The sequence below is a fragment of the Scyliorhinus torazame genome, chromosome 1, assembly GCF_047496885.1.
Source record: "Scyliorhinus torazame isolate Kashiwa2021f chromosome 1, sScyTor2.1, whole genome shotgun sequence".
Taxonomy (NCBI): Eukaryota; Metazoa; Chordata; class Chondrichthyes; order Carcharhiniformes; family Scyliorhinidae; genus Scyliorhinus; species Scyliorhinus torazame.
Window position 1 is genome coordinate 324,956,322 of NC_092707.1, and position 23,842 is coordinate 324,980,163.

Genomic DNA, 23,842 nt, shown 5'->3' on the forward strand with positions numbered 1-23,842 from the left:
TTAATCCTGATCCTAGGCAAAAAGAGCCCGTAAGGAAAAGCTTAGAAGAAAAGTCTGTAACAAGAGTAAAAATAATTAACCGGGACAGAGCCGACATCAATAGAGCAAGAATAGAGCTGGGTCGGTTAGATTTTCAGGAAAAACAGTAGCTGAACAATGGGCCATAAATGGTCTGGACACAGTCAAGGTATATTCACTTAAAAGAGTAAGGTAGGAAAAACAAATTCACAGCTCCCTGGATGAAAAAGGAGATAGAAATTAAGATAAGGAGCCAATGACAGGTGTCAGGTAAAAAATACAGTTGAGAACCAAGAGGAATACAGAAGGTTCAGAGGGGAGGTAAAAAGCTGAGTAGAGAAGCAAAGAGGGTTTATGAGAAAAGATTGGCATCCAACATAAGGGTGATTCCCAAAGTCTTCTACAGGCAGATAAATAGTAAAAGTGTGATAATAGGAGGAGTAGGTTCGATTAGGGCCATAAAAGGGAATTTACGCATGGAGGCAGAGGGCATGGCTGAGGTATTAAATAAATAACTTGAACCAGTATTTACCAAGGAGGTAGATGCTACCCAGAACATGGTGACAGACAGGAAATTCTGTCCTAGTAGGGTTCAAAATTGATAAGAGGAGAAGTGTTGAATAGACTGTCGGTACTTACAGTTGACAAGGCACCAGGGCCAGATGCACCCAAGGATAATGAAGGACGTGAGAAAGAAAATAGCAGGGGCACTGGCCATAATCTTCCCGTCTTCTCTAGACTTGAGAGGTTCCAGAGGAATGTTCAATAAAGGTTGTTAGGATAGCTCCAGCAATTACAAGCCCATCAGTTTAACATCAGTAGTGGGCACAATTTCTAGAAGTAATTATTTGGGATAGAATTAGTAGTCACATGGAAAAATGTGGGTTGATTTGGAAGAGGTAGTATGGATTTCTAACGGGGAAATCATGTTTAACTAACTTGCTGGAATTTTTTGAGGAGGTAACAGAAAGGGTCAATGAGAGTAATGCTGTTGATGTGGTGTACATGGACTTTCAGAAGACATCTATTACAGTGACATACTTCTGAGAAAAATTATAGCTTTATAGAATAAAAGGAACTGGAGCAGCATGGTGGAAGGTTTGTATTGGTGTGCCCCAGGAGTCGGTATTAGGACCCTTGCTTTTCTTGAAATATATGAATGATATAGGTCTTGGCATGCAGGGAACAATTTGAAGTTTGCGGACGACACAAAACTTGGAAGTATTGGAAACTATGAAGAGGACAGTTTAGAACTTCAAAAGTACATAGACAAATTGGTGGAGTGAACAGATAGGTGGCAGATGAAGATTACCGCGGAGAACTGCGAGGTGATGCATTTTGGTAGGAAGAACATGGAGAGACAATATAAAATGAGATAAAATTCTTAAAGGGGCGCAGGAGCAGAGGGACCTAGATGCATATGTGCACAGATCATTGAAGGTGGAAGGACAGGTGAAGAGAGCAGTTAATAAAGTATGTAGTATTCTAGGCTTCATTAATAGGGGCATACAGCACAAGAGCAAGGAACTTATGCTTAGCTTATACAAGACACCAGTTAGATGTCAGCTGGAATACTGTGCATAATTCTGGCTGCCACTTTATAGGAAGGATGTGAACCTATTGGAGACAGTGCAGAAGAGGATTACAAGAATAGTTCTAGGAATGAGAAACTTCAGTAATGAGGATAGATTGGAGAGGTTGGAGCTGTTCTCCTTGGAGAGAAGAAGGCTGAGAGGAGATTTGATAGAGATATTCAAATTAGGGTTAGGCTGGACAGAGTACTAAGGGGAAATCTATACCAGCTCATAAAAGGATCAAGAACAGGAGGGCACAGATTTAAAGTGATTTGCAAAAGAAGCAAATGTGATGTTCGAAAAAGCTTTTTCATACCAGTGGCTTCGGTCTGGAATGCACTGTTTAGGAGTATGGTGAAGGCATTTCAATCAAGGCATTCAAGAGGGCATTAGATGATTACTTGAATAGAAACAATGTGCAGGGGTATGGGGCAAAGACAGGGGAATGGCAGTAAGTCATGATGCTCAATTGGAAAGCCAGTGCAGAAGAGTGCCAAATGGCCTCTTTCTGCACTGTAACAATTCTGTGATACCAACACAGTGCAATAGTACCCTCATGAATTAAATGGACATTGATGACGCATTCTGCTTTGAGCTAATACTTTCTCGCAAAGTACTTTCTTGTTATGTCCTATGTGAAGACATTTGGAGCAATGCAAATATCCAACAGCTGAAAAATCCCACCTACCAGCATGTGTTGAATTTTGCAAATGTTACAGATTGCTGTGACATACACCAATATTGACGCACATTTCATTACAGTTTATTTGACTTATGTCTCACAACTTTTATTTCTATTTTAGGGAATTATAAAAGTCATTTCCTATGAGTGCCACGCATCTTCTATATAGTGACGTTAATAATTGAGAACATTTGCAAGTGTTTTCAAATTAGTAATGAAATTATTTTATTTAAACATTACAAAAATATATTATTAATAACTGATAAATTCCACCTGCCTTGTGCAAACTAGATACGGTTGTAATTCACCAGGCACTGATGCAGTGACATCTGGTATGTATCTATCACCCAACACTTTTTTAACATGAATGATCTGACAGATGGAGATAAACATCCTACATTCTAGTTATTTCTTGCAATTCCCAAATTAATTTGAGCCCACACTTATTAAGTTCAAGTTGATGGTAGGGGCAAACTAACTCATTCCCACTTCTACTCTCAACCCAAGAGGGTTGTAGATGCTCTGTCAGTGAATATATTCAAGGTTGGGACAAATAGGTTTTTGGGCTTTCAGGGAGTCGAGAGATATGGGAGTGAGCAGGAACGTGGAATTGAAACAGAATGACCATATTGAATGGCAGAGCATGGGCTATATCGTCTATTCCTGTTTCTATTCCTTGTGTTAGCATTGCAGCCACTGAATATTTAGTCACTGAAATGAAAAATCTGCAATATAAAAACAAGTAAACAGCCGATAAACAAACCATTCGGAATCATTCAAACTACTGTGATATTTTACGTTACGTCTCAGCCATTTTCTTTCTTCTCAGAGTTAGAGGAGCACACCATTCTTGAAGTGGTATAGGAGGTTACAGAAACAGGGAGGAACAAGGCAATGGATTGCAGGATGAATATATTTAAATGGAGGCATTCTGTAATAGAAGATGATGTAGGCGAGTGGGACTTGGTGAAAATTAAAATCTGATTTGCAGTTTTGAGAGAAGAGTTTAATAACATGAAGGGGGTCATATAAAAGTTCAGGATGCCCAAGAAGATAAATCCAAAAGAGGTTTAATTTGACAACACAGGTAAAGGCCGCAACATAGCTTACAGCTCCAAGGTCCCAAACATGACTATCGCTATCGCAGGTCCAAGTCCAGACTAGCTTTTATAGGTCGATTTCCACGAGCCCCAGCTGATGGGCCTCGGCCCACTAGTGGGGAGCTCGTGTTCCACGCGTCCCATGGTGAGATCAATTGGAGTGTCCCCGTGGGTCTCGTGAGGGTTATTTCAGTCACATTGGAAGTTGACCAAGAGAAAAATTGAGACAAAAACAGGGAATGCTGGACAACTTCAGCAGGTCTGACAGCATCTGTGTAGGGAGGAGGGAGTAAACATTCCCAGTCCGGACGACTCTGCAGACTGGAAATGTTAGGTCCCTCTCCGCAGATGCTGTTAGACTTGCTGAGATTGTCCAGCATTTTCTGTTTTTGTTTCAGATTCCAACATTCCAAATAACTTGCTTCTATCTTTATGAAGATTGAGATAATTGAGTCTGGGGGTTAAGAAGCGTGTGTGCAATAATTCAGGCAGAAGATGAACCAAAAATCAGGTCGAGACAGATGATGTATGGAGATGAAAATAGATCATCGACGTGGTAGAGAGGGTCTGACAATCAAAAATTCCTCTCTGGTCGAAAGAGAATTTCGAGCTTGGGAATAGTGTGTTTGAATCTAAAACAATTGTCAAAAGGCTGATGGAATTGATGGCTAGAGAATGGAATTTCTAGCAAGTGCGGAAAACTTCTGATTTTCCAATGTTAATTTTTTTTAGATTGGACTCATCCAGCACTGGATATCAGACAAGCAAGTTACAACAGAGGGGAGAGGTGATGTAATGGTGAGGTATAGGTGTGTATCATCAGCATTTATATGGAAGATGGTGATGTTTTTGGATGATGTAGCTGACTAATGAGAATTAGGAATTTGACAGATCCTTGCGAGACTCCAGCGGTACCGTGCAGATGTAGGAAATCAAATTTTTGCAGGAGATCCTCAGGTTATTACCGTATAGATAACAGTGGATCCAGACAAGGGCTGTGCCATTCAGCTGGACAACAGAGGAGTGATGATAGAAGAGGTATGGCCAACCATGTAAAAGATTGAATACAAGTCGAATAGGATGAGGACAATGAAACATGGAAGCTATTGTTAAAAATGTCACATGTGGTACTGAGAACATTTCAAAGCAATCAGGCAGAGTCAACATGGTTTTGTGAAAGGGAAAACATGTTTAACCAATTTATTGACGTTCTTCGAAAGAGTCACATGTGCTGTGGATAGCATTGTGACTTTGATTAGGACAGTTTCAGTGCTGTGACTGGGGCAAAAGCCCAATTAGAAAGGGTCCAAGCTTTGCATTTTAAACTTAAATAACGGCAATTATAAGGGCATGAAAGTAGAGCTGACTAAAATGAGCTGGCAAAAGAAGTTAAGGGATAGGAACAGAGATGCGATGGCAGACATTTAAAGGGAAAAATACCAATCAGACATATATTCCAACAGCAGTACCCACCATCCATGGTTAACTAAAAACTTGAAAGATAGTATCAAATTTAAAGAAAACGCATGTAATTTCACAAAAATGGGTGACAGGTCAGACAATTGGACAGAATATAAATAACAACAAAAAATGACAAAAATATTAATAAGGAGGGAAAAATTAGAATACAAGAGAAAGATAGCTCGAAAGATAGAAACAGATAGTAAACGTTTCTATCAATGTTTAAATAAGAAGAGTTAACAAAGTGAGTTAGAAAGTGAATCTGGGGAAATAATAGTGGAAGATAAAAAGATGGCAGATGAATTGAACAAGTATTTTGCATCAGTTTTCAATGCATAGGATAAATGTGGCATTGCGAAATAGTTGTAAATCAGGAGTTGGAATGGCGGAACTCAGGAAAATTACTATCACCAAAGAAGTAGAACTTAGCAAATTCTTAGCAATTATTTTCCTTGGATTGCCATCTTGCTGTGGTGGAGAGGGTTGAGTGTCCATTGCTTCCGAGATCAATGTCGTCAGGATTCTTAAATTCGTGGCAGGATGCCCCATGACAGTAAGGCCAGAGGGAAGGAAGCAAAGCGTAATCCAAAACAAGTCCTCAACGGTGGATCAGGCGGAAGATGTCAACGGCGGCGATTGCGGATGAAGGCTGCGGCAGGAGAGCAATCCACAGTTATTGCAGTTCCCTTGCCACTGGAACTGGACCTACCTTCTGTCAAGGACCAAATGTCTGCTGATGTGCAACGGCATACCCACGTTAAACGATATCCCGCACAAGATGTCCACCTAGATAGACGCCAAAGCCTGGGAGACTCTTGCTCAGAAGAGACCTACTTGGGGGAATCTCCTGATTGAAGGGACACAATTCTTCTAGAACATCCGATGGCAAGAGATGGTCTGGAAAAGGAGCCTGAGCAAGGATCACCGGTGATCTTGAGTCAAAGGACCAATCCCCCATCTTAGAAACAACTGACAAGTGTACGGTTGGAGATTCGGCTCTTAGACCGGGCTCATCAGCCGTGCAAGGACACACAGAACCCATGACCAATGACACAGAGTTTCTTAGGTGGACAATCATACTCATTAGCAAGTGATCACTGAAGAAGAAAAAGACTTAGCAAACTGTTGGCGAAGTGGGCAGACAGATTCTCTGACCGGATGGAGTTCAAGAACAAAGAACAATACAGCACAGGAACAGGCCCTTCGGCCCTCCAAGCCTGTACCGGTCATGATACCACCCTTGGCAGAAACCCTCAGCATATCCTTGCGCCGTAACCCTCTATACCTATCCTATCCATGTATTTGTCGAGATGTCCTTTGAACACTGTTAATGTATCTGCTTCCACAACCTCCCCTGGCAACGCGTTCCAGGCACTCACAACCCTCTGTGTAAGCAACCTGCCCCACACATTTCCTCTAAACTTTGCTCCATGGACCTTAAACCTATGACCCCTAGGGACTGACCCCTCCACCCTGGGAAAGAGTGTCTGCCCATCCACTCTGACCATGCCCCTCATAATCTTGCAGACCTCTATCAGGTCGCTCCTCAACCTCCGTTGTTCCAATGAAAACAGTCCGAGTCTATTCAGCCTCTCCACATAGCTAACACCCTCTAGACCAGGCAACATCCTGGTAAATCTCCTCTACACCCTCTCCAGAGCCTCCACATCCTTCAGGTTGTGAGGCAACCAGAATTGTGCACAATATTCCAAGTGCGGCCTGACCAAGGCTCTATACAACTGTAGCAGGACTTGCCAGTTTTTATACTTGATGCCCTGTCCAATGAAGGCAAGCATTCCGTATGCTTTCTTGACTACCTTGTCCACTTGTGTTGCCATTTTCAAAGATCTGTGGACCTGCATGCCCAGATCTCTCTGACTTTCTATATTCTTAAGAGTTTTGCCATTTACTGTATATTTCCCCTCTATGTTCGACCTACCAAAATGCATTACCTCACATATGTCCGGATTAAACTCCATTTGCCATTTCCCTACCCAAGTCTCTATGTCCTGCTGTATCTTCTGACAATCCTCAACACTATCTGCCACTCCACCAACCTTGGTGTCATCCGCGAACGTACGAATCAGACCAGCTACATTTTCCTCCAAATCGTTTATGTATACAACAAACAACAGAGTCCCAAGCACAGATTTCTCTGGAACACCACTAGTCACAACCTTCCATTCAGAGAAACTCCCTTCTACTGCTACTCTCTGCTTTCTGTGACCGAGCCAGTTCTGTATCCATCTTGCCACCTTCACTCTGATCCTGTGTGACTTCACCTTTTGTACCAGTCTGCCATAAGGCACTTTGTCAAAAGCTTTACTGAAGTCCATGTAAACAACATCCACAACCCTCCCCCACCAACCATCTTTGTAATCTCCTCAAAAAACTCAATCAATATAGTGAGGCACAACTTCTCCTTCACAAAACCATGCTGTCTATTGCCATTGTTTCCAAATGGGTATAAATCATGTCCCTGAGAATTCTCTCCAATAATTTACCTACTTACCGAAGTGAGGCTCACCGACCTATAGTTTCCAGGATTATCCCTGCTACATTTTTTCAACAGCGGTACCACATTAGCTATTCTCCAGTCCTCCAGGACCTCACCTGTCACCAATGAGGATACAAAGATGTCAGTCAAGACCCCAGTAATTTCTTCCCTCGCTTCCCTCAATATTCTGGGATAAATCCCATCGGGCCCAGGAGATTTATCTACCTTAATGTATTTTAAAACACCCAATACCTCCTCCTTTTTGAAGTCAGTATGACCCAGGCTATCCACACACCCTTCCCAAGAATCATAAAGTCCCTTTCTTTGGTGAACACTGATGCAAAGTACACATTTAGTACCTCGCCCATTTCCTCTGGCTCAACATATAGATTCCCCCGCTATCGTTAAATGGTCTAATCCTTTCCTTGGACACCCTCTTGCTTTTTACATATGAATAAAAAGCTTTGGGATTCACCTTAATCTAGTTGCCAAGGACTTTTCATGAGCCCCTTCTAGCCCTCGTAATTTCCCACTTAAGTACCTTCCTACTTTTTTTATACTCATCAAGGGTTTTTGACTGTCCCCACCCTTCTAGACGTCGAAAAGCCTCCTTTTTCTTTTTGACAAGGTTCACAATATCCCTCGTTATCCAAGGCTCCCTAAAGTTCCCATACTTATCCTTCATTCTTTCAGGAATGTGACTTTCCTGAATAATAATCAACTGTCACTTGAAAGACTCCCACGTGTCCGATGTTGATTTACCCTCCAACAGTCGCACCCAATCCAAATCCTTCATAGAATCACAGAATTTACAGTGGAGAAGGAGGCCATTTGGCCCATTAAGTCTGTACCGGCCCTTGGAAAGAGCACCAATTTAAGCCCACACCTCCACCCTATCCCTGTAACCCAACCTAAACTTTTTGGACACTAAGGGCAAATTAGCATGGCCAATCCACATAACCTGCACATTTTTGGACTGTGGAGGGAAACCAGAGCACCCAGAGGTAACCCACGCAGACATGGGGAGAAAGTGCAAACTCCGTACAGTGACCTGAGGCCAGAATTGAACCCAAGTCCCTGGAGCTGTGAGGCAGCAGTGCTAACCACCGTGCCACCCCAATGTCTTGAGGTCTTAAAAGAATTAGTTAGTGAGGTAGTTCATGTGTTGGTTTTAATTTTCCAAAATTCCTTAGATTCTGGGAAGGTTCCATTAGATTGGAAAATAGCAAAAAGGGAGACAGACAGCTTAACATCCGTCATAAGAAAAATGGTGGAAGCTATTATTAAAGATGCAATGCTGGGCACTTAGAAAAAATTAAGAAAATCAGGCAGAGTCAACATGGTTTTGTGACAGGGAAATTATGTTTAGTCAATGTTTTGAAGTTATTTGAAGGAGTCATACATTCTGTGGATAAAGGGGAACCGGTGGACCGGTGCCGCTGACATCTTGTTCCACCCCCGCAACGTGCGTTCCATGGGCGCCACCATTTTGTAACCCTCAAGGTCTTTGGGCGCCGCCATCTTGTCTACCCCTCAGCACATGGGCACCACCAGCGTTCCAGGACCCGGGCTCACCAGCCGCCCCATTATCCGATGACCAACCAAGACTCGCCTCCATGTCAATCGACCAGTCTCGTCTGCATAACCTGACCAACGCATCCACCAGCGTGAAAGTCGACGGACATGTAACCTCCTGCCTGCTGGACTCCGGGAGCACCGAAAGCTTCATACACCCGGATACGGTAAGGCGCTGCTCCCTCACGATACACCCCGCCAGCCAAAAAATCTCCCTGGCCTCCGGATCCCATTGCATAGTGATCCGGGGGTACTGTACGCTCACGCTTACGGTCCAGGGTGTAGAATTCAGCGGCTTCCGCCTCTCCATCCTCCCTAACCTCTGCGCTGCACTAATCCTCGGCCTGGACTTCCAGTGCAACCTCCAGAGGCTAACTCTGAAATTCGGCGGGCCCTTACCACCCCTTACTGTGTGCGGCCTCGCGATCCTTAAGGTCGACCCACCTTCCCTCTTTGCCACTCTAACTCCAGATTGCAAACCCGTCGCCACCAGGAGCAGACGGTACAGCACCCAGGACAAGATCTTCATCAGGTTCGAAGTCCAGCGGCTGCTTCGGGAAGGCATCATCGAGGCCAGCAACAGCCCCTGGAGAGCTCAAGTGGTAGTAGTTAAAACTGGGGAGAAGCACCGAATGGTCGTGGACTACAGCCAGACCATCAACCGCTACACGCAGCTCGACGCGTATCCCCTCCCACGCATACCTGGCATGGTTAACCAGATTGCGCAGTACCGGGTCTTCTCAACAGTAGACCAGAAATCCGCCTACCACCAGCTCCCCATCCGTAAATCGGACCATCCATACACTGCCTTCGAGGCAGACGGCCGCCTATACCACTTCCTTAGGGTCCCCTTCGGCGTCACAAACAGTGTCTCAGTCTTCCAAAGGGAGATGGACCGAATGGTCGACTGGTACGGTTTGTGGGCCACCTTTCCGTACCTAGACAACGTCACCATCTGCGGCCATGATCAGCAGGACCACAACGCCAACCTTGCTAAATTTCTCCATGCTGCTACTCTCCTAAACCTCACTTACAAAAAGGAGAAGTGCGTGTTCCGCACGAACCGCTTAGCCATCCTCGGCTATATGGTCCAGAACAGAGTTCTGGGGCCCGGTCCCAACCATATGCGCCCCCTCATGGAGCTCCCCCTCCCGCACTGGCCCAAGGCCCTCAAAAGCTGCCTGGGGTTCTTTTCGTACTACGCTCAGTGGGTCCCAAACTATGCGGACAAGGCCCGCCAACTCATACAGTCCACCCAGTTTCCCCTGACGGCCAAGGCCCAACAGGCCTTCGCCCGGATCAGAGCTGATATTGCCAAGGCCGGGATGCACGCAGTAGACGAGACACTGCCCTTCCTAGTAGAAAGCGACGCATCAGACGTCGCCCTTGCAGCCACCCTCAATCAGGCAGGCAGACCCGTGGCATTCTTCTCCCGCACCCTTCATGCCTCAGAAATTCGGCACTCATCCGTCGAAAAGGAGGCCCAAGCTATCGTTGAAGCTGTGCGGCATTGGAGGCATTACCTGGCCGGCAGGAGATTCACTCTCCTCACTGACCAACGGTCGGTAGCCTTCATGTTCAACAACACACAGCAGGGCAAGATCAAGAACGATAAAATCATGAGGTGGAGGATCGAGCTCTTCATCTACAATTACAAGATTATGTATCGCCCCGGCAAACTCAGCGAGCCCCCAGACGCCCTATCACGAGGTACATGTGCCAGCGTACAGGTAGACTCCGGGCCTTGCACGACAGCCTTTATCACTCAGGAGTCACACGGTTGTACCACTTCATTAAGGCACAAAACCTGCCCTACTCCGTCGAGGAAGTAAGGACAATCGCCAGGGACTGCCAGGTCTGGGCGGAGTGCAAGCCGCACTTCTACCGGCTGGACTGCGCGCGCCTGGTGAAGGCCTCCCGCCCCTTTAAACGTCTCAGCTGGATTTCAAAGGCCCCCACCCCTCCACCAACCATCACACATATTTTCTCAGTGTGGTCGATTAATACTTCAGATTCCCCTTTGCCATCCCATTCCCCGACATGACGTCTGCCACCGTCATTGAAGCCTTCAACACAATCTTCGCTCTGTTCGGTTTCCCTGCCTACATCCACAGTGACAAGGAATCCTCATTCATGAGTGATGAGCTGCGTCAGTTCCTGTTCAGCAGGGGTATCGCCTCCAGCAGAACGACAAGCTATAACCCCCGGGGAAACGGACAGGTAGAAAGGGAGAATGGGACGGTGTAGAGGGCCGTCCAGCTGGCCCTACGGTCCAGGAACCTTCTGACCTCCCGCTGGCAGGATGTCCTCCCTGATGCACTCCACTCCATTTGCTCATTACTATGCACTGCCACTAACAATATACCCCATGAATGCCTTTTTGCCTTCCCCAGGAAGTCCACATCCGGTGTTTTGCTCCCGACTTGGCTCACAGCTCCAGGAACCCTGCTTCTCCGTAAGCACGTCCGACTCCACAAGGCGGACCCGTTGGTGGAGAGGGTGCACTTGCTCCACGCAAACCCAGTACGCCTACATGGCGTTCCCCGACGACCGCCAGGATACTGTCTCCCTCAGGGACCTGGCACCAGCAGGTTCCACCCCACACCACCTCCTCCCCCGGCACCACCCTCCCCTCACCCGTCACTCCCAACAGCAGCCCCCCCCCCGCCCCCGCACCCCCAGGACCATCCGTCCACCCCCTGCCCACGCCCAACGATGAAGAGGATTTTGGCATGCTCCCAGAGTCACCATCGACCAGATCAGCACCAACATCGCCGACACCACTGCGTCGCTCCCAGAGGAACATCAAGGCCCCGGACTGACTAAACCTCTAACTGGTCCACCAGATATCAAAGGACATTTGTTTGCTCAAATCTTGTAAATATTAACTCATTGTTGTATATGGTTATCCACCACCACCGCCGGACTCAATTTTTAACAGGGGGTGAATGTGGTAAACTACTGTTGCACCTGTATTAGGTGATGTACGGCAGGACCTGTACTACAGGTTCGCCGTAGTCCCTTTCTGCTGGCTCAGCCCAGGAGGCGGGGTATAAATATGCGTGTCCTCCAGCCAGCAGCCATTTCGCCAGCTGCTGTGGGAGGCCACACATCTGATAGCAATAAAGCCTCAGTTGGATTCAACTATCGTCTTTGTCCAATTGATCGTGCCTCACTTATTATCAATAGGATATTTTCCATCAATAGGGTGTTGCCGTCGGTCCAAAAAGATGTTCTGCCTACTACACAATTGAGCAACGCTCTGCATGAATTTTCAGTGCCGGTGTGATGCCAGATACATAGGGTATAAATCCCAGTGATTGTCTGATCAAATCAAACAGCTTTGGTTGTTTGTAATACGCAGAGTACAGACCCTACTCAATCAATGAGTGCTTGCCAAACACAAAACATCCATTGTACGATGTGATTCCGTGATTGTGCAGCACTTGTTGGACAATCTTGAATGTGCTTACAGCTACAATAACAACAGATTTAAGATAATCAGTTGAGCTCATAACATGGCTCATTTACGCTTGCTAGAAGTGTCATACATTTTTACCCCAGGTCTGTTTGGTTTTGCACTTTAGGGTTGTTTACCAGCTTCTCAACTCGTTTATTTCCCATTTATCCTACATTTAACCATTTTAATCCCCAATGTAAAAGTTATACTTCAAAAGCATGTGAATTATAAAATCATACATTTATAACTACAACTCAAAAAGTGTGGAAAGTCAGGCAGGAAATGGGAATAATCAGTATTTAAAATTATACATCTGCCAAGCCTGACTCACCTAATGTGAAACTGGCTCATTTAGACATAATTGGATTTTTTTTCGCAAACGGGACTTATTTTTAGGAGTTTAAAATTATTTGACAGCAAGTTTCCTTTGGGATCCCACTCCCTGATCGTTGCGTTTATGTGGCTGGAATTGAATAAATCAATGTTAACACAGGAGGCGGTCACAATGCAGCTACTGTTCGGTTTTGAATGAAATTAACGAAAGGTTTCCATTGACGAAAATGATTTTAATGTTTGAAGATATCGAAGGTGGTCCCGGGTCACAGAATAAATACTGTCGTCTGGAATTGGGGGGGGGGGTCACTTTAAGAGCACCATGACCCGGAAGGAGTTTGAATGAGTGCCTGCAAGTGGAAAGTACATAGAATGTGGTGCGCGAGCGGAATGTTGGCCCGGGAATAGAAAGTGGCCCGGGAGCGGAATGTTGGCCCGGGAATAGAACGTGGTCCGGGAGCGGAATGTTGGCCCGGGAATAGAACGTGGTCCGGGAGCGGAATGTTGGCCCGGGAATAGAAGTTGAAGCTGAGGATTTCAAAGGGTAGGAAGAGTCTGTGCTGGACATATGCCCACTGCTGAGAATACTCGGTGTCACAGACTAACCAAGGGAGGGGGTGGAGAGATAAAAACAAAGTTCTTGGAATGCCTGATATTACTTACGTTGTTGATCCTTTGGAAAGTTATTTTTTAAGGCGTCCACTTGTTTAAAACCATGATAATGAAGATATGACGACGATTTCAGTATGACATTTCTTATTATGCAGAAAGTAAATTATTGTGCGGAGTTAAATATTTTTGCCTGGCACTTACAACACAAAAGCAGACCATTTCCCGCAGCATATCATTGCTGGTGTTTTTGCTTTGCTTTCTGCAGGAATCTCCCACATCTAACTCCATTGTTTTCCTTTCCTGTCTTTTTTTCCCCTCATGCTTATCTGACTTCCCCTCAAATGCCTCACTGCATCTCTGGTCCTAAGGAGGTCTTGTAGCTCAGTGGACAGGGTGGCACAATGGTTAGCATTGCTGCCTCATGAGCACCAGGGACCTGGGTTGAAATCCAACCTTGGATAACAGTGTGGAGTTTTGTCCCTGTGTCTGCGTGTGTTTCCTCTGGGTGCTCTGGTTTCCACCCACAGTCCAAAGGTGTGCATGTTAGGTAGATTAGCCGTGTTTGAGTGGCATGGTAGCACAGTGGTTAACACTGATGCTTCGCAGTGCCAGGGACCCGGGCTCGATTCCCAGCTTGGCTCACTGTTTGTGCAGAGTGCACGCTCTTCCTGTGTTTACATGGGTTTCCTCCGGGTGCTCTGGTTCCCTCCCACAAGTCCCGAAAGATGTGCTTGTTAGGTGAATTGGGCAGTACGAATTCCCAGCTTGGTTCACTGTTTGTGCAGAGTCTGCACGCTCTTCCCGTGTTTACATGGGTTTCCTCCGGGTGCTCCGGTTCCCTCCCACAAGTCCCGAAAGATGTGCTTGTTAGGTGAATTGGGCAGTACGAATTCTCCCTCAGTGTACCTGAACAGCAAGGTAGCACAAGTGGCTAGCACTTCACAGCACCAGGGTCCCAGGTTTGATTCCCCATGGGTTTCCTCCGGGTGATCCGGTTTCCTCCCACAGTCCAAAGACTTGCAGGTTAGGTGGATTGGCCATGCTAAATTGCCCTTAGTGGCCAAAAAGGTTAGATGGGGATAGGGTGGAAGTGAGGGCTTAAGTGGGTAGGTGCAGACTCGATGGGCCGAATGGCCTCCTACACTATATGTTCTATGAACAGGTGCCGGAATGTGGCGACGAGAGGATTTACACAGTAACTTCATTGCAGTGTTAATGTAAGCCTACTTGTGACATTAATAACGATTATGGGGTTGGAGGATTGGGCCTAGGTAGGGTGGTCTTTCAAAGGGCTGGTGTGGATTCTGGCTGAATGACCTCCTTCTTCACTGATGGATTCTATGACTGTGAACGCTGACGCTAAAATTCCACTCCTTCTACCTTACGCGGGAGTTCAGCTCTGTTATCCTGACGGCAGTTTACATATATCCCATGCAAATGTGAAAATCGCGCTGGTTGAAATATTCACCACCACAAATACCCTTGAAACGAAACATCCCGAGGCCTTGTTCATCGTGGCTGGGGACTTCAATCAGGCCAAGCTCCAGAGCATACTACCAAGTTACCACTAACATGTCACCTGTTCCACTAGAGGCCCAAACATCCTGGACCACTGCTACACAAATATCAAACATGCTTACCGTTCTATCGCCTGCCCACACTTTGCCAAATCTGACCACAAGGCTGTGCTCCTGCTCCCAGCTTATAAGCAAAAACTGAAGCAGGAGAATCCGTCAAAGAAAGTTGTGCAATGTTGGTCTGAGGAATCGGATAATCTCCTTAGAGTCAGTGGACTGGTCAGTATTTAAAAACTCTGCGACCAGCCTGAACGCGTACGCCACTACAGTAACTGACTTCATTAGTAAGTGTGTAGAAGACTGTGTGTGCAAAGAAACACATCCGCTTGTTTCCCAATCGGAAACCCTGGATGAAGAGGGATATCCACTGCTTGCATTGGCCTGAGGCATTCAAGCCAGGCGATCCTGACCTATACAAGAAAGCCAGATATGATCTAAGGAGACCCATCAAAGATGCCAAAAGACAGTACCAGACCAGGCTCGAGTCCTAAGTTAGCCACACGGACCCTTGCCGACTATGACAAGGTCTGCAAGACATAACGGGCTGCAAGATGAAGGCATGTAAAATCAGCAGCTCCAACGCACCCCTCCCTGATGAGCTCAACGCATTCTATGCAGGCTTTGGGCAAGAGGTCAGCGAGAGCACGCCCTCCACCACAGAAGCCTCGGAGGAACTTGTATCTGAGGTCACCATTGCAGATGTTAGAGCAGCCTTCTCGAAGGTCAACCCACGGAAAACCACTGGCCCGGATGGGGTATCCGGACGAGCTCCGAGGTCTTGTGTGGATCAGCTGGAGGGGTATTCGCAGACATCTTCTACCTCTCTACAAAAATCTGAGGTCCCTATCTGCTTCAAGAAGGCAACCGTCATCCCTGTATCAAAGAAAAGCCAAGCAGCGTGCCTTAATGACTATCGTCCAGTGGCTCTGACATCCATCATCATGAAGTGCTTCGAAAGGCTAGTCATGGCACGAATCAACTCCAACCTCCCGGATTGCCTTAATCCACTACAGTTCGCCTACCGCTGCAACAGATCCACAGCAGATGCCATCTCACTGGCCCTGATTTCAACCCTGGAACACCTAGATAACAAAGACACCTATGTCAGACTCCTATTTATTGACTACAGCTCAGCCTTCAACACCATTGTTCCTACAAAACTCATCTCCAGACTCCGTGGCCTGGGCCTCGGCTCACCCTCTGCGGCTGGATCCTGAACCTCCTAACCCACAATCAGTAAGGATAGGCAACAACACCTCCTCCACGATCATCCTCCACACTGGTGCCCCACAAGGCTGTGTCCTCAGCCCCCTATTATACTCCTTATACACCTATGACTCTGTGTGGCCAAATTCCCCATCAACTCGATTTTCAAATTTGCTGATGACACCACAGTAATATGTCGGATTTCAAACAATGACGAGACGGAGTACAGGAATGAGATAGAGAATCTGGTGTGACGACAATAATCTCTCCATTAATGTCAACAAAACTAAGGAGGTTGTCATCGACTTCAGGAAGCGTAGTGGAGAACATGCCCCTGTCTACATCAATGGGAACGAAGTAGAAAGGGTCAGGGGCTTCAAGTTTTTAGGTGTCCAGATCACCAACAACTTGTCCTGGTCTTCCCATGCCGACACTATAGTTAAGAAAGCCCCCCCAACGACTCTACTTTCTCAGAAAACTAAGGAAATTTGGCATGTCAGCTATGACTCTCACCAACATTTACAGAGAACTTAATATTGCCGAAAAAACGATTTTGTTAAAAGATTCTGTTGGGACTTATATCTTGGACTCATCAGGATTGACTCAGAACAATACAAATTGTAAAGAAAATAGCAATATAAACTGCATGAGAAGAGAGTGCTGTTTGGTTGGCAAGTAGACTCTGATTAATAGAGGTGTTGTCACGGGGAATGCACCAGGGAACAGTTAACTCCCAAGCTTTTGTTTAAATGAGGCAGGGTGACTGGTCAAGATATTGCCACGGGGTATGAACCAGGGAATCGCTGTCCCCCAAGCATTTGTTTAGTTGAAGGAAGTGCAATGTGTGGACATGCTCCTGTATGCAAGACAGGGCCCTGTGTGTGAAGTGTATGTAGCTTCCAGCACGTCTAAGTGAGCCAAGCCACATTGCGAGTCTGAAATCTTAAATTAGTTGTTGGTGTAATTTGTAGCACACACAGGATTGTTCAGTAGGTGCTGTCCAATTGCTGAATCACGGGCGAAATTCTCCCCCAACGGCGGGATGCCCGCCGACTGGCGCCAAAGCCGGCGCCAATCAGACGGGCATCGCGCCGGCAAAAAGGTGCGGAAGTCTCCGCATCTTTGGCGGCCTAGCCCCAACATTGAGGGGCTAGGCCGACGCCGGAGGGATTTCCGCCCCGCCAGCTGGTGGAAATGGCGTTTGTTGCCCCGCCAGCTGGCGCGGAAATGCGGCGCATGCGCGGGAGCGTCAGCGGCCGCTGTCAGTTTCCCAGCGCATGCGCGGGAGCGTCAGCGGCCGCTGTCAGTTTCCTGCGCATGCGCAGTGGGGAGAGTCACTTCCGCCTCCGCCATGGTGGAGACCGTAGCGGAGGCGGAAGGGAAAGAGTGCCCCCACGGCACAGGCCCGCCTGCGGATCGGTGGGCCCCGATCGCGAGCCAGGCCACCGTGGGGGCACCCCCCGGGGTCAGATCGCCCCGCGCCCCCCCCCCAGGACCCTGGAGCCCGCCCACGCCGCCTGGTCCCGCCGGTAAATACCAGGTTTGATTTACGTCGGCGGGACAGGCAATTCCTGGGCGGGACTTCGGCCCATCCGGGCCGGAGAATCCAGCGGGGGGTCCCGCCAACCGGCGCGGCCAGATTCCCACCCCCGCCCAATCTCCGGGAGCGGAGACTTCGGCGGGGGCGGGATTCACGGCGGCCAACGGCCATTCTCCGACCCGGCGGGGGGGTCGGAGAATGACGCCCCACATCTCATGTTAGATATTGTTTTGAGGTTTGACAGTTTTGAATTACCCTGGAACTTGAGGAGCCTATAGATCAGTGTTGCTTTCACCATGGCAATACCTCAGCCAATTAAAGTGGACTTGCCAACCAATCAGCACCCTTTCACCTGTAGTATAAATTGTTATCATTGAAATTTGGCATTCTTGTGTTAGTCATCATGAGTGCCATTCAAAAGACTTTGGCAACATGTCTCTTTTCAGCAGCATTCAAGTTATGTACCGGCAAATGTATTTATGTTTCATTGTGTTGAAGGCCCTGTATGAGTGGTGTCACAGACTGTATCAAAAATTCAATCTTATAAAGAACAGAAACTTAACCGCCACAGTAAACATTTGCTTGTGCTCGCCATGCCCCATAAAAGCTGTTTTTACTTAACCTGTCCAAGCTCCTCTCCTATTGCCTCGGTACTGCGACAAGTTATTGAACTTTCATTGTCCATCATCTTGACACTTCTGCCTTGTTTTACAGTCAAAGTGGGTTGTTCCATTTGGTGTAAATCCTGCAGCACGAGTAGTGATTGGACTTGCCTCTACCTTGGTGCTCACTAGTGTACAGGCAGTTAACTAACCACAACACAGTATCTGGCAGTTAAACCCACCGAAACGAGGGTCGGTGCAGACCGGCGAGGGTCCCTATATGTACAAGTGAATCATGGGAAGGATCGAGAGTACGATGAAGCAAAGTCACAATTGCAGTTTTGACACTTTTTCGTCTCCTGGTTATTTAAGACTGAAATGCTTCAAAACTATTCACCATGAATTTGTTCATCATTAGAAAGATCTGGTACCACAATTTGAAGTGAGCATGTTTAAATTTTTATTATTCTGAGCATTCCAATATTAGCACTAAGCCATATAATTTGCAACATTTATTCTTCACCACAAGAGGGAGCTTTAGTACTTAAAAAAAAATGCCATTCTTTCAGGGAATCCAGTGACCATCTTAATGTGTTCAAATGTTATTCTGTTCTCTTTTTATGTCTCCTGTTAAATATCCAGAAAATGAGAGAAATGTAATGAAATTCTTCTTTGCACATGCTTTCTTTACTCATCATTTCTGTTTCTTTTTTCCATTCTTAACCGAGCGCTGCAGGCATGTGACATGAGGGAGGGGCAAAGGAGATACTGTGTACAGTATGATCCCCAGAAACCAATAGAAAATCAACAAGAAATAATTAAAAACACTAGACCTCTTGTGCGATAAAAGAAGCTCCTTTGCAGGGAACTTCCTGGAGCTATCTAAGCTGCTTTATAAGATGGAGTGAACATGAAATAATGCTTTCAGAACCAGGAGACACGGGGAGTTGAGTGTTTCTGTACACTTGCCGACTGCAGTGGTTGAGGTGTAGGGTTAAGAGCAGCATGAGGGATACTGAAATGGGAGGTAAATAGGTTTGGGTTTCTGGAAGGGTGTGATCAGATGAGCTTAAAGACCTTTGTCATGTGGTGCAATTGTTCTTGGGCTTACCCAAATGTAACTAGCAGTGGAATACTAAAGAAAGGAATGCCCTATCTCCCTGTGGATTGATTATCTTCCACTCCCATGTTTTCCTGCTGTGGTAGAACTCACCGCAGAACATGTGGTTTGTATGGGAATAATATCACTACTACATCACGAAAGCGACTGATTTTTGTCAGACAGTTCCAGTGGTGTTTTCCATTGGACACTGGGTGTGTTTCTCTGTTTACATACTGGCAGGATTGATGTGAACTTTACCCACATCTAGGGCAGATTGCTAAACAGAAGTCCCCGGTGGAGGAAGTGCTGAATGCAGCCAGCACTGCATGCTAACTCTGTGGAACATTAATCCCTTTGCGAGAAGTTGGAAGCATTATTTTAACGTTTCTTCCAAAACTGAGATGGTTTTGAAATCTGTACTTTGCTTATGATGAGCATTTTTGGATTTATTTCCATGCCAAAAAAGTCTGTGTTTGTTTTCAGCTGATTTCACCACTTTGATTTAAATCTGAATGCAAGATAAACTTCAAGTTAAATTATCAGCCCATTGATCATTAACTTTTGTGATTTTAATTTACTCGATTTGCTCCTTCAATGATGACCTCTATCTTTTCAGCCCACCTTAGTTTCACTTGAACAGTGAGCTGAAGATGGATGCCGAGATAGCTCAGCTCATCGCAGAACAAGATGCTTCCACTTGCGAAGAGAGTGTTTGGGCAAGCTGCTCTCATCCAGAAATCCGTTTACCTTTACCGACGAGTATACTTCAATTCCAAAGTATGGCCAGCTCAGTAAACGATCTACGTCTAGCTTAATTTGTGTGCGGAGTCTGTATGCAGTGGCTCAGTAAATGTTGTTAAAGGGGTTAATGAAATCTGGGGGGAAAAACTGCCCAATGGAGCTGTCTTGCATATGTGCTGTGGCGATGCCATCTTTAGAAATGGCAAATGGTTAGTGTGGTTTTCCTGATCTAGGTGGTTGGGCAAGGTTTTTGAATGGTATCGGGTGGGGGTGGGGGGGGGTGGGGTGCGTTGCATCCACAGGTTTACAGAACCGTGGGTCCTGCCTTGGCTGTGTGGAAAGTCTTTGTGACTTTGAAGGATAATGTAAAGAAGACTTTTGTCTGACTATTAAAAGTAAACAGGAGCAGACCTTTGATTAAATGACTGAATTTCTTCCAAGATTTACAAATTTGCTGAATAAAAGGTGAGGTGTTTGATGTGATCGAACTGGATTTCGGGAAGGAATTTGTCAAGAGTAGATGAGCGTATTGAGTTTGAGGTTAGATAGAAGGAATGGCGATGTTGATTACATGTTGAATGCATTTCAATGGCTGAATTCTGTGCTCTTTGGAGCTGGTAAGAGGGCAATTAATGTTCTTTCAGTTGTGCGACTGGAGGATTAGGGATGCAGTTTAAGGTATGTAAAGAAATTTGGGCTTTTTTTTAGTTAAAAGGGTGATCATATTTGGAGCAGATGACCTGTAGAATGCAAATTGAACAATTGGATTAATTTCACCTTGGTTACAGAACTGCTGCCAGTAAAATTGAAGTCATTGGAGATCAAGGAGAAATTTCACCACTGTTTAGAGTTGTATATCACCACTTGAATTGCAGCAATTCGGGGGCAGTTAGTGCCATTGCCGCTGAAGGTGATTCTCCGAGGCAGTGCCACCACTGGGGTTTCAGTTGTTGTCCACAGCTGCGCTCAAGCCAGGACATACATTGCATTTTCAAATCACAGCACCTTGATGGACACATTTAGTTTACTGCAGTGGTTGCTTGAGATGTCACTGTCAGATGATAATCCATGCTCTGGAAAGTAGGCATTATTAACATTGCACATATAGAAAATAGGAGCAGGACGAGGCCATTCAGCCCGTCAAGCCTGTTCCACCATTCATTATGACTATGACTGATCATCATCCAACTCAGTAACCTGTTCTCATCTCAATCCTAAAAGTTATGACCTCTGGTTCTGGACTGTTACCCACCCCTCCATCATCAGGAGCATCCTTCCTGCATCTACCCTGTCTAGTCCTTTTCGGATCTATAGGTTTCGATGAGATAATGCCTCATTCTTCTATTCCCCTTTCTGTCTTTCGTTCTTGTCAGTGTTTTCCCCCTTCTCTGACTCCTAGTGCAGGTTCCCATCCCCCCCTTTCTTTTTATCTTAAACTCTCTCCAGCCACTCCAGCAAAGACTCCCCCTTGAACATCAGTCCCGGTCCTGCCCAGAAGTAACCTGTCCAGTTTGTACTGGTCCCACTTCCCCCAGAACTGGTCCCAATACCTCAGGAATCTGCCCCACCCCCGCCTCGCACCATCTCCCCAGCCACCTATTCGTCTGATATTTTCTGCTATTTCTGCTTGAGATCACTACCTTTTTTACACAGGTTGGTGGTGGCCTGGAATGCACTGCCAAGTGAGGTAGTTGAGGCAGATATGTTAGCGATCGTAAAGACTTATCTGAATAGGCACATGAACAAACTGGGTATAGAAGGATACTGGCGGTTGGCATGGATAGGGCACATCATTGGTGCGGGCTTGGTGGGCCAAAGAGCCTGTCCTTGCGCTGCATTGTTCTTTGTTTTTTTGAAGTCCTCATTTTCAATTTACTTCCTAACTCCTATATTCTGCTTTTAGGTCATTATCCCTTTTTAATCTTCGTCGTTTTGAACCAATGTGGACCATGATCATCTTCTCTGTTCAGAATGTCCTGTAGCCGTCCTGAGATACCCTTAGCCCAAGCACCAGGGAGGCAACATGCCATCCTGGAGTCTTGTTTGCTGAAACAGAAACGCCTTTATATTAACCCGTGCATTCCCACACATTTTACCCCCCCCCCCCCCCCTCCCCGTGTAGCAGAGCGAACCATGGTGCAACAAATATGTCTGTTTCTGCTTTCCCCTGAGAGGTCATACCCCTCAATAATAATAATAATAATCTTGTATTGCCACAAGTATGAAGTTACTGTTGTATCCAAAGCAGTCTATATATTTTGCAGAGGAATGGCTACAGGAGATTTATGCACTGCCTGCCTCGTCTTCTTGCTCTGCCTGATGGTCACCCATTCCCTTCCTGCCTTTGGAGTTTTAGCCTGCAGTGTGACCACCTGTCTATACGAGATATTGACAATACTCTCAGACTTGTGGATGCTATTCAGTGTCCCCAGCCGCTGCTACGGATGGGAAACCTGGGCTTCCAGGAGCTGCAGCTGGAGACACTTCTGCACACATGCTGGCCCCGGGCACTGGAAACTTTCCCAGCTTCCCACATGGAGCAGGAAGAGCACATCACAGCTTTGAGCTCTGCTGCCATGACCCACACCTTTAAAGTAAACCTTTTAGAAGATAGCCTAAAATCAAAAAAATATCAAGAAGGCCTTTCTTGGTCCTCGTTACTAAGAAATCCCTTACAAACTACAAGCAGTAAAGTAGTAAGTATTTAACCTGACCATACTCACTGAATCAGTTGCTTCCACTTGCCCTGCATCACTTTTGAATCTGGACATCACCTCAGGAGATTTAACTTTGTAGTTTATAGCCCAGATCATACGCTATAATGTATTTATTCTGTTGCTGCAGAGAAGTTGGGTGACGAATGAAACTACAGGGGCTCTGAGTTCTGCTACATTACCACATAATTGTGGAAAGTAAACTGGAGTTGTGTTTGGCACCCAACTAGCGAAATACCTGATGAAGCCCTGAAATATCGTAATAACTAGCAACCCGTCCTGCAGCAAGCTGACTTATTTCAGGGAATATTTGTTAATTCAGCAGTAAGTTTGTGTGGCTGTGCATCTTTGATCAGTTCTGTGCACGTGTGGTTACAAAGCCGGTGCAATCTTTAAGTCTACACTTGTGATATACAGATGTCAGCGATAGAAAACAGACTGGCTTCCGAAAGACGGTCCAAACCTGTCTGAATCGCATTCAGAAAGCCATGTTTCATCACCAGTGGCAGACCGCAGCAGAACTGATGACAAACTACTTCCAGATCTTAGAAGACAACACTACCAGGAAACAGGAATCTGCCAGTAAGGTATGGCCCATCCTGGAATGTCACCGTAATAATACAGACTTCTCTGAAACGATATGCTCAAAAGTGTGGGTGACTCTGGGGCAAGGGCCTGAATAGGCTATGGTGTTGCATGTTCTTGATTGCTGAGTGCCTCGCTAGGCAAATTCAGTGCACAGTTAAGTTCCAACCACATTGGTATAGGTCTGGAGCCATTATAGGCCAGACATGGTATGGGCAGCAAGTTCCTTCCCTCATGACGTTCGTGAACCATTTGGGTTGATGTGACAAATTGGCAACTTCATGGTCATTTTTTTACTGATCAACTTTTTTAGTTCCAGTTTCTTTTCAAGCAGAATTTAAATTCTTGAATTGATGTTGTGGGGTTTACGCGTTCCCCGGATTTAGTACTCCATTAGCATAAACAGTACACTGCTATACCCCCAATGCCCACGTTCGCTGTAAATTCTAAGTTAAATGTCGGC

At 46.1% G+C, this 23,842-nt stretch overlaps 1 protein-coding gene across 5 annotated transcripts in view; it reads left to right on the top strand.

Moving 5' to 3' along the window:
* Nucleotides 1-13,042: 13,042 nt before the first annotated feature.
* The window catches only part of taf1a (TATA box binding protein (TBP)-associated factor, RNA polymerase I, A), a 35,749-nt gene continuing 24,949 nt past the window's right edge, over nucleotides 13,043-23,842 (top strand). For 2 of the 5 annotated variants that reach the window (XM_072508231.1, XM_072508261.1), the window contains exons 1-3: nucleotides 13,043-13,244; nucleotides 19,956-20,116; nucleotides 23,212-23,381. In XM_072508231.1, coding sequence (XP_072364332.1) covers nucleotides 19,990-20,116; nucleotides 23,212-23,381 — 297 coding nt within the window. In that variant the 5' untranslated portion in view covers nucleotides 13,043-13,244; nucleotides 19,956-19,989. Of the gene's footprint in view, nucleotides 13,245-13,300; nucleotides 14,530-19,083; nucleotides 19,184-19,955; nucleotides 20,117-23,211; nucleotides 23,382-23,842 lie in introns of those variants that run through there. The other 3 variants (XM_072508242.1, XM_072508251.1, XM_072508271.1) reach the window with 3 other exon arrangements.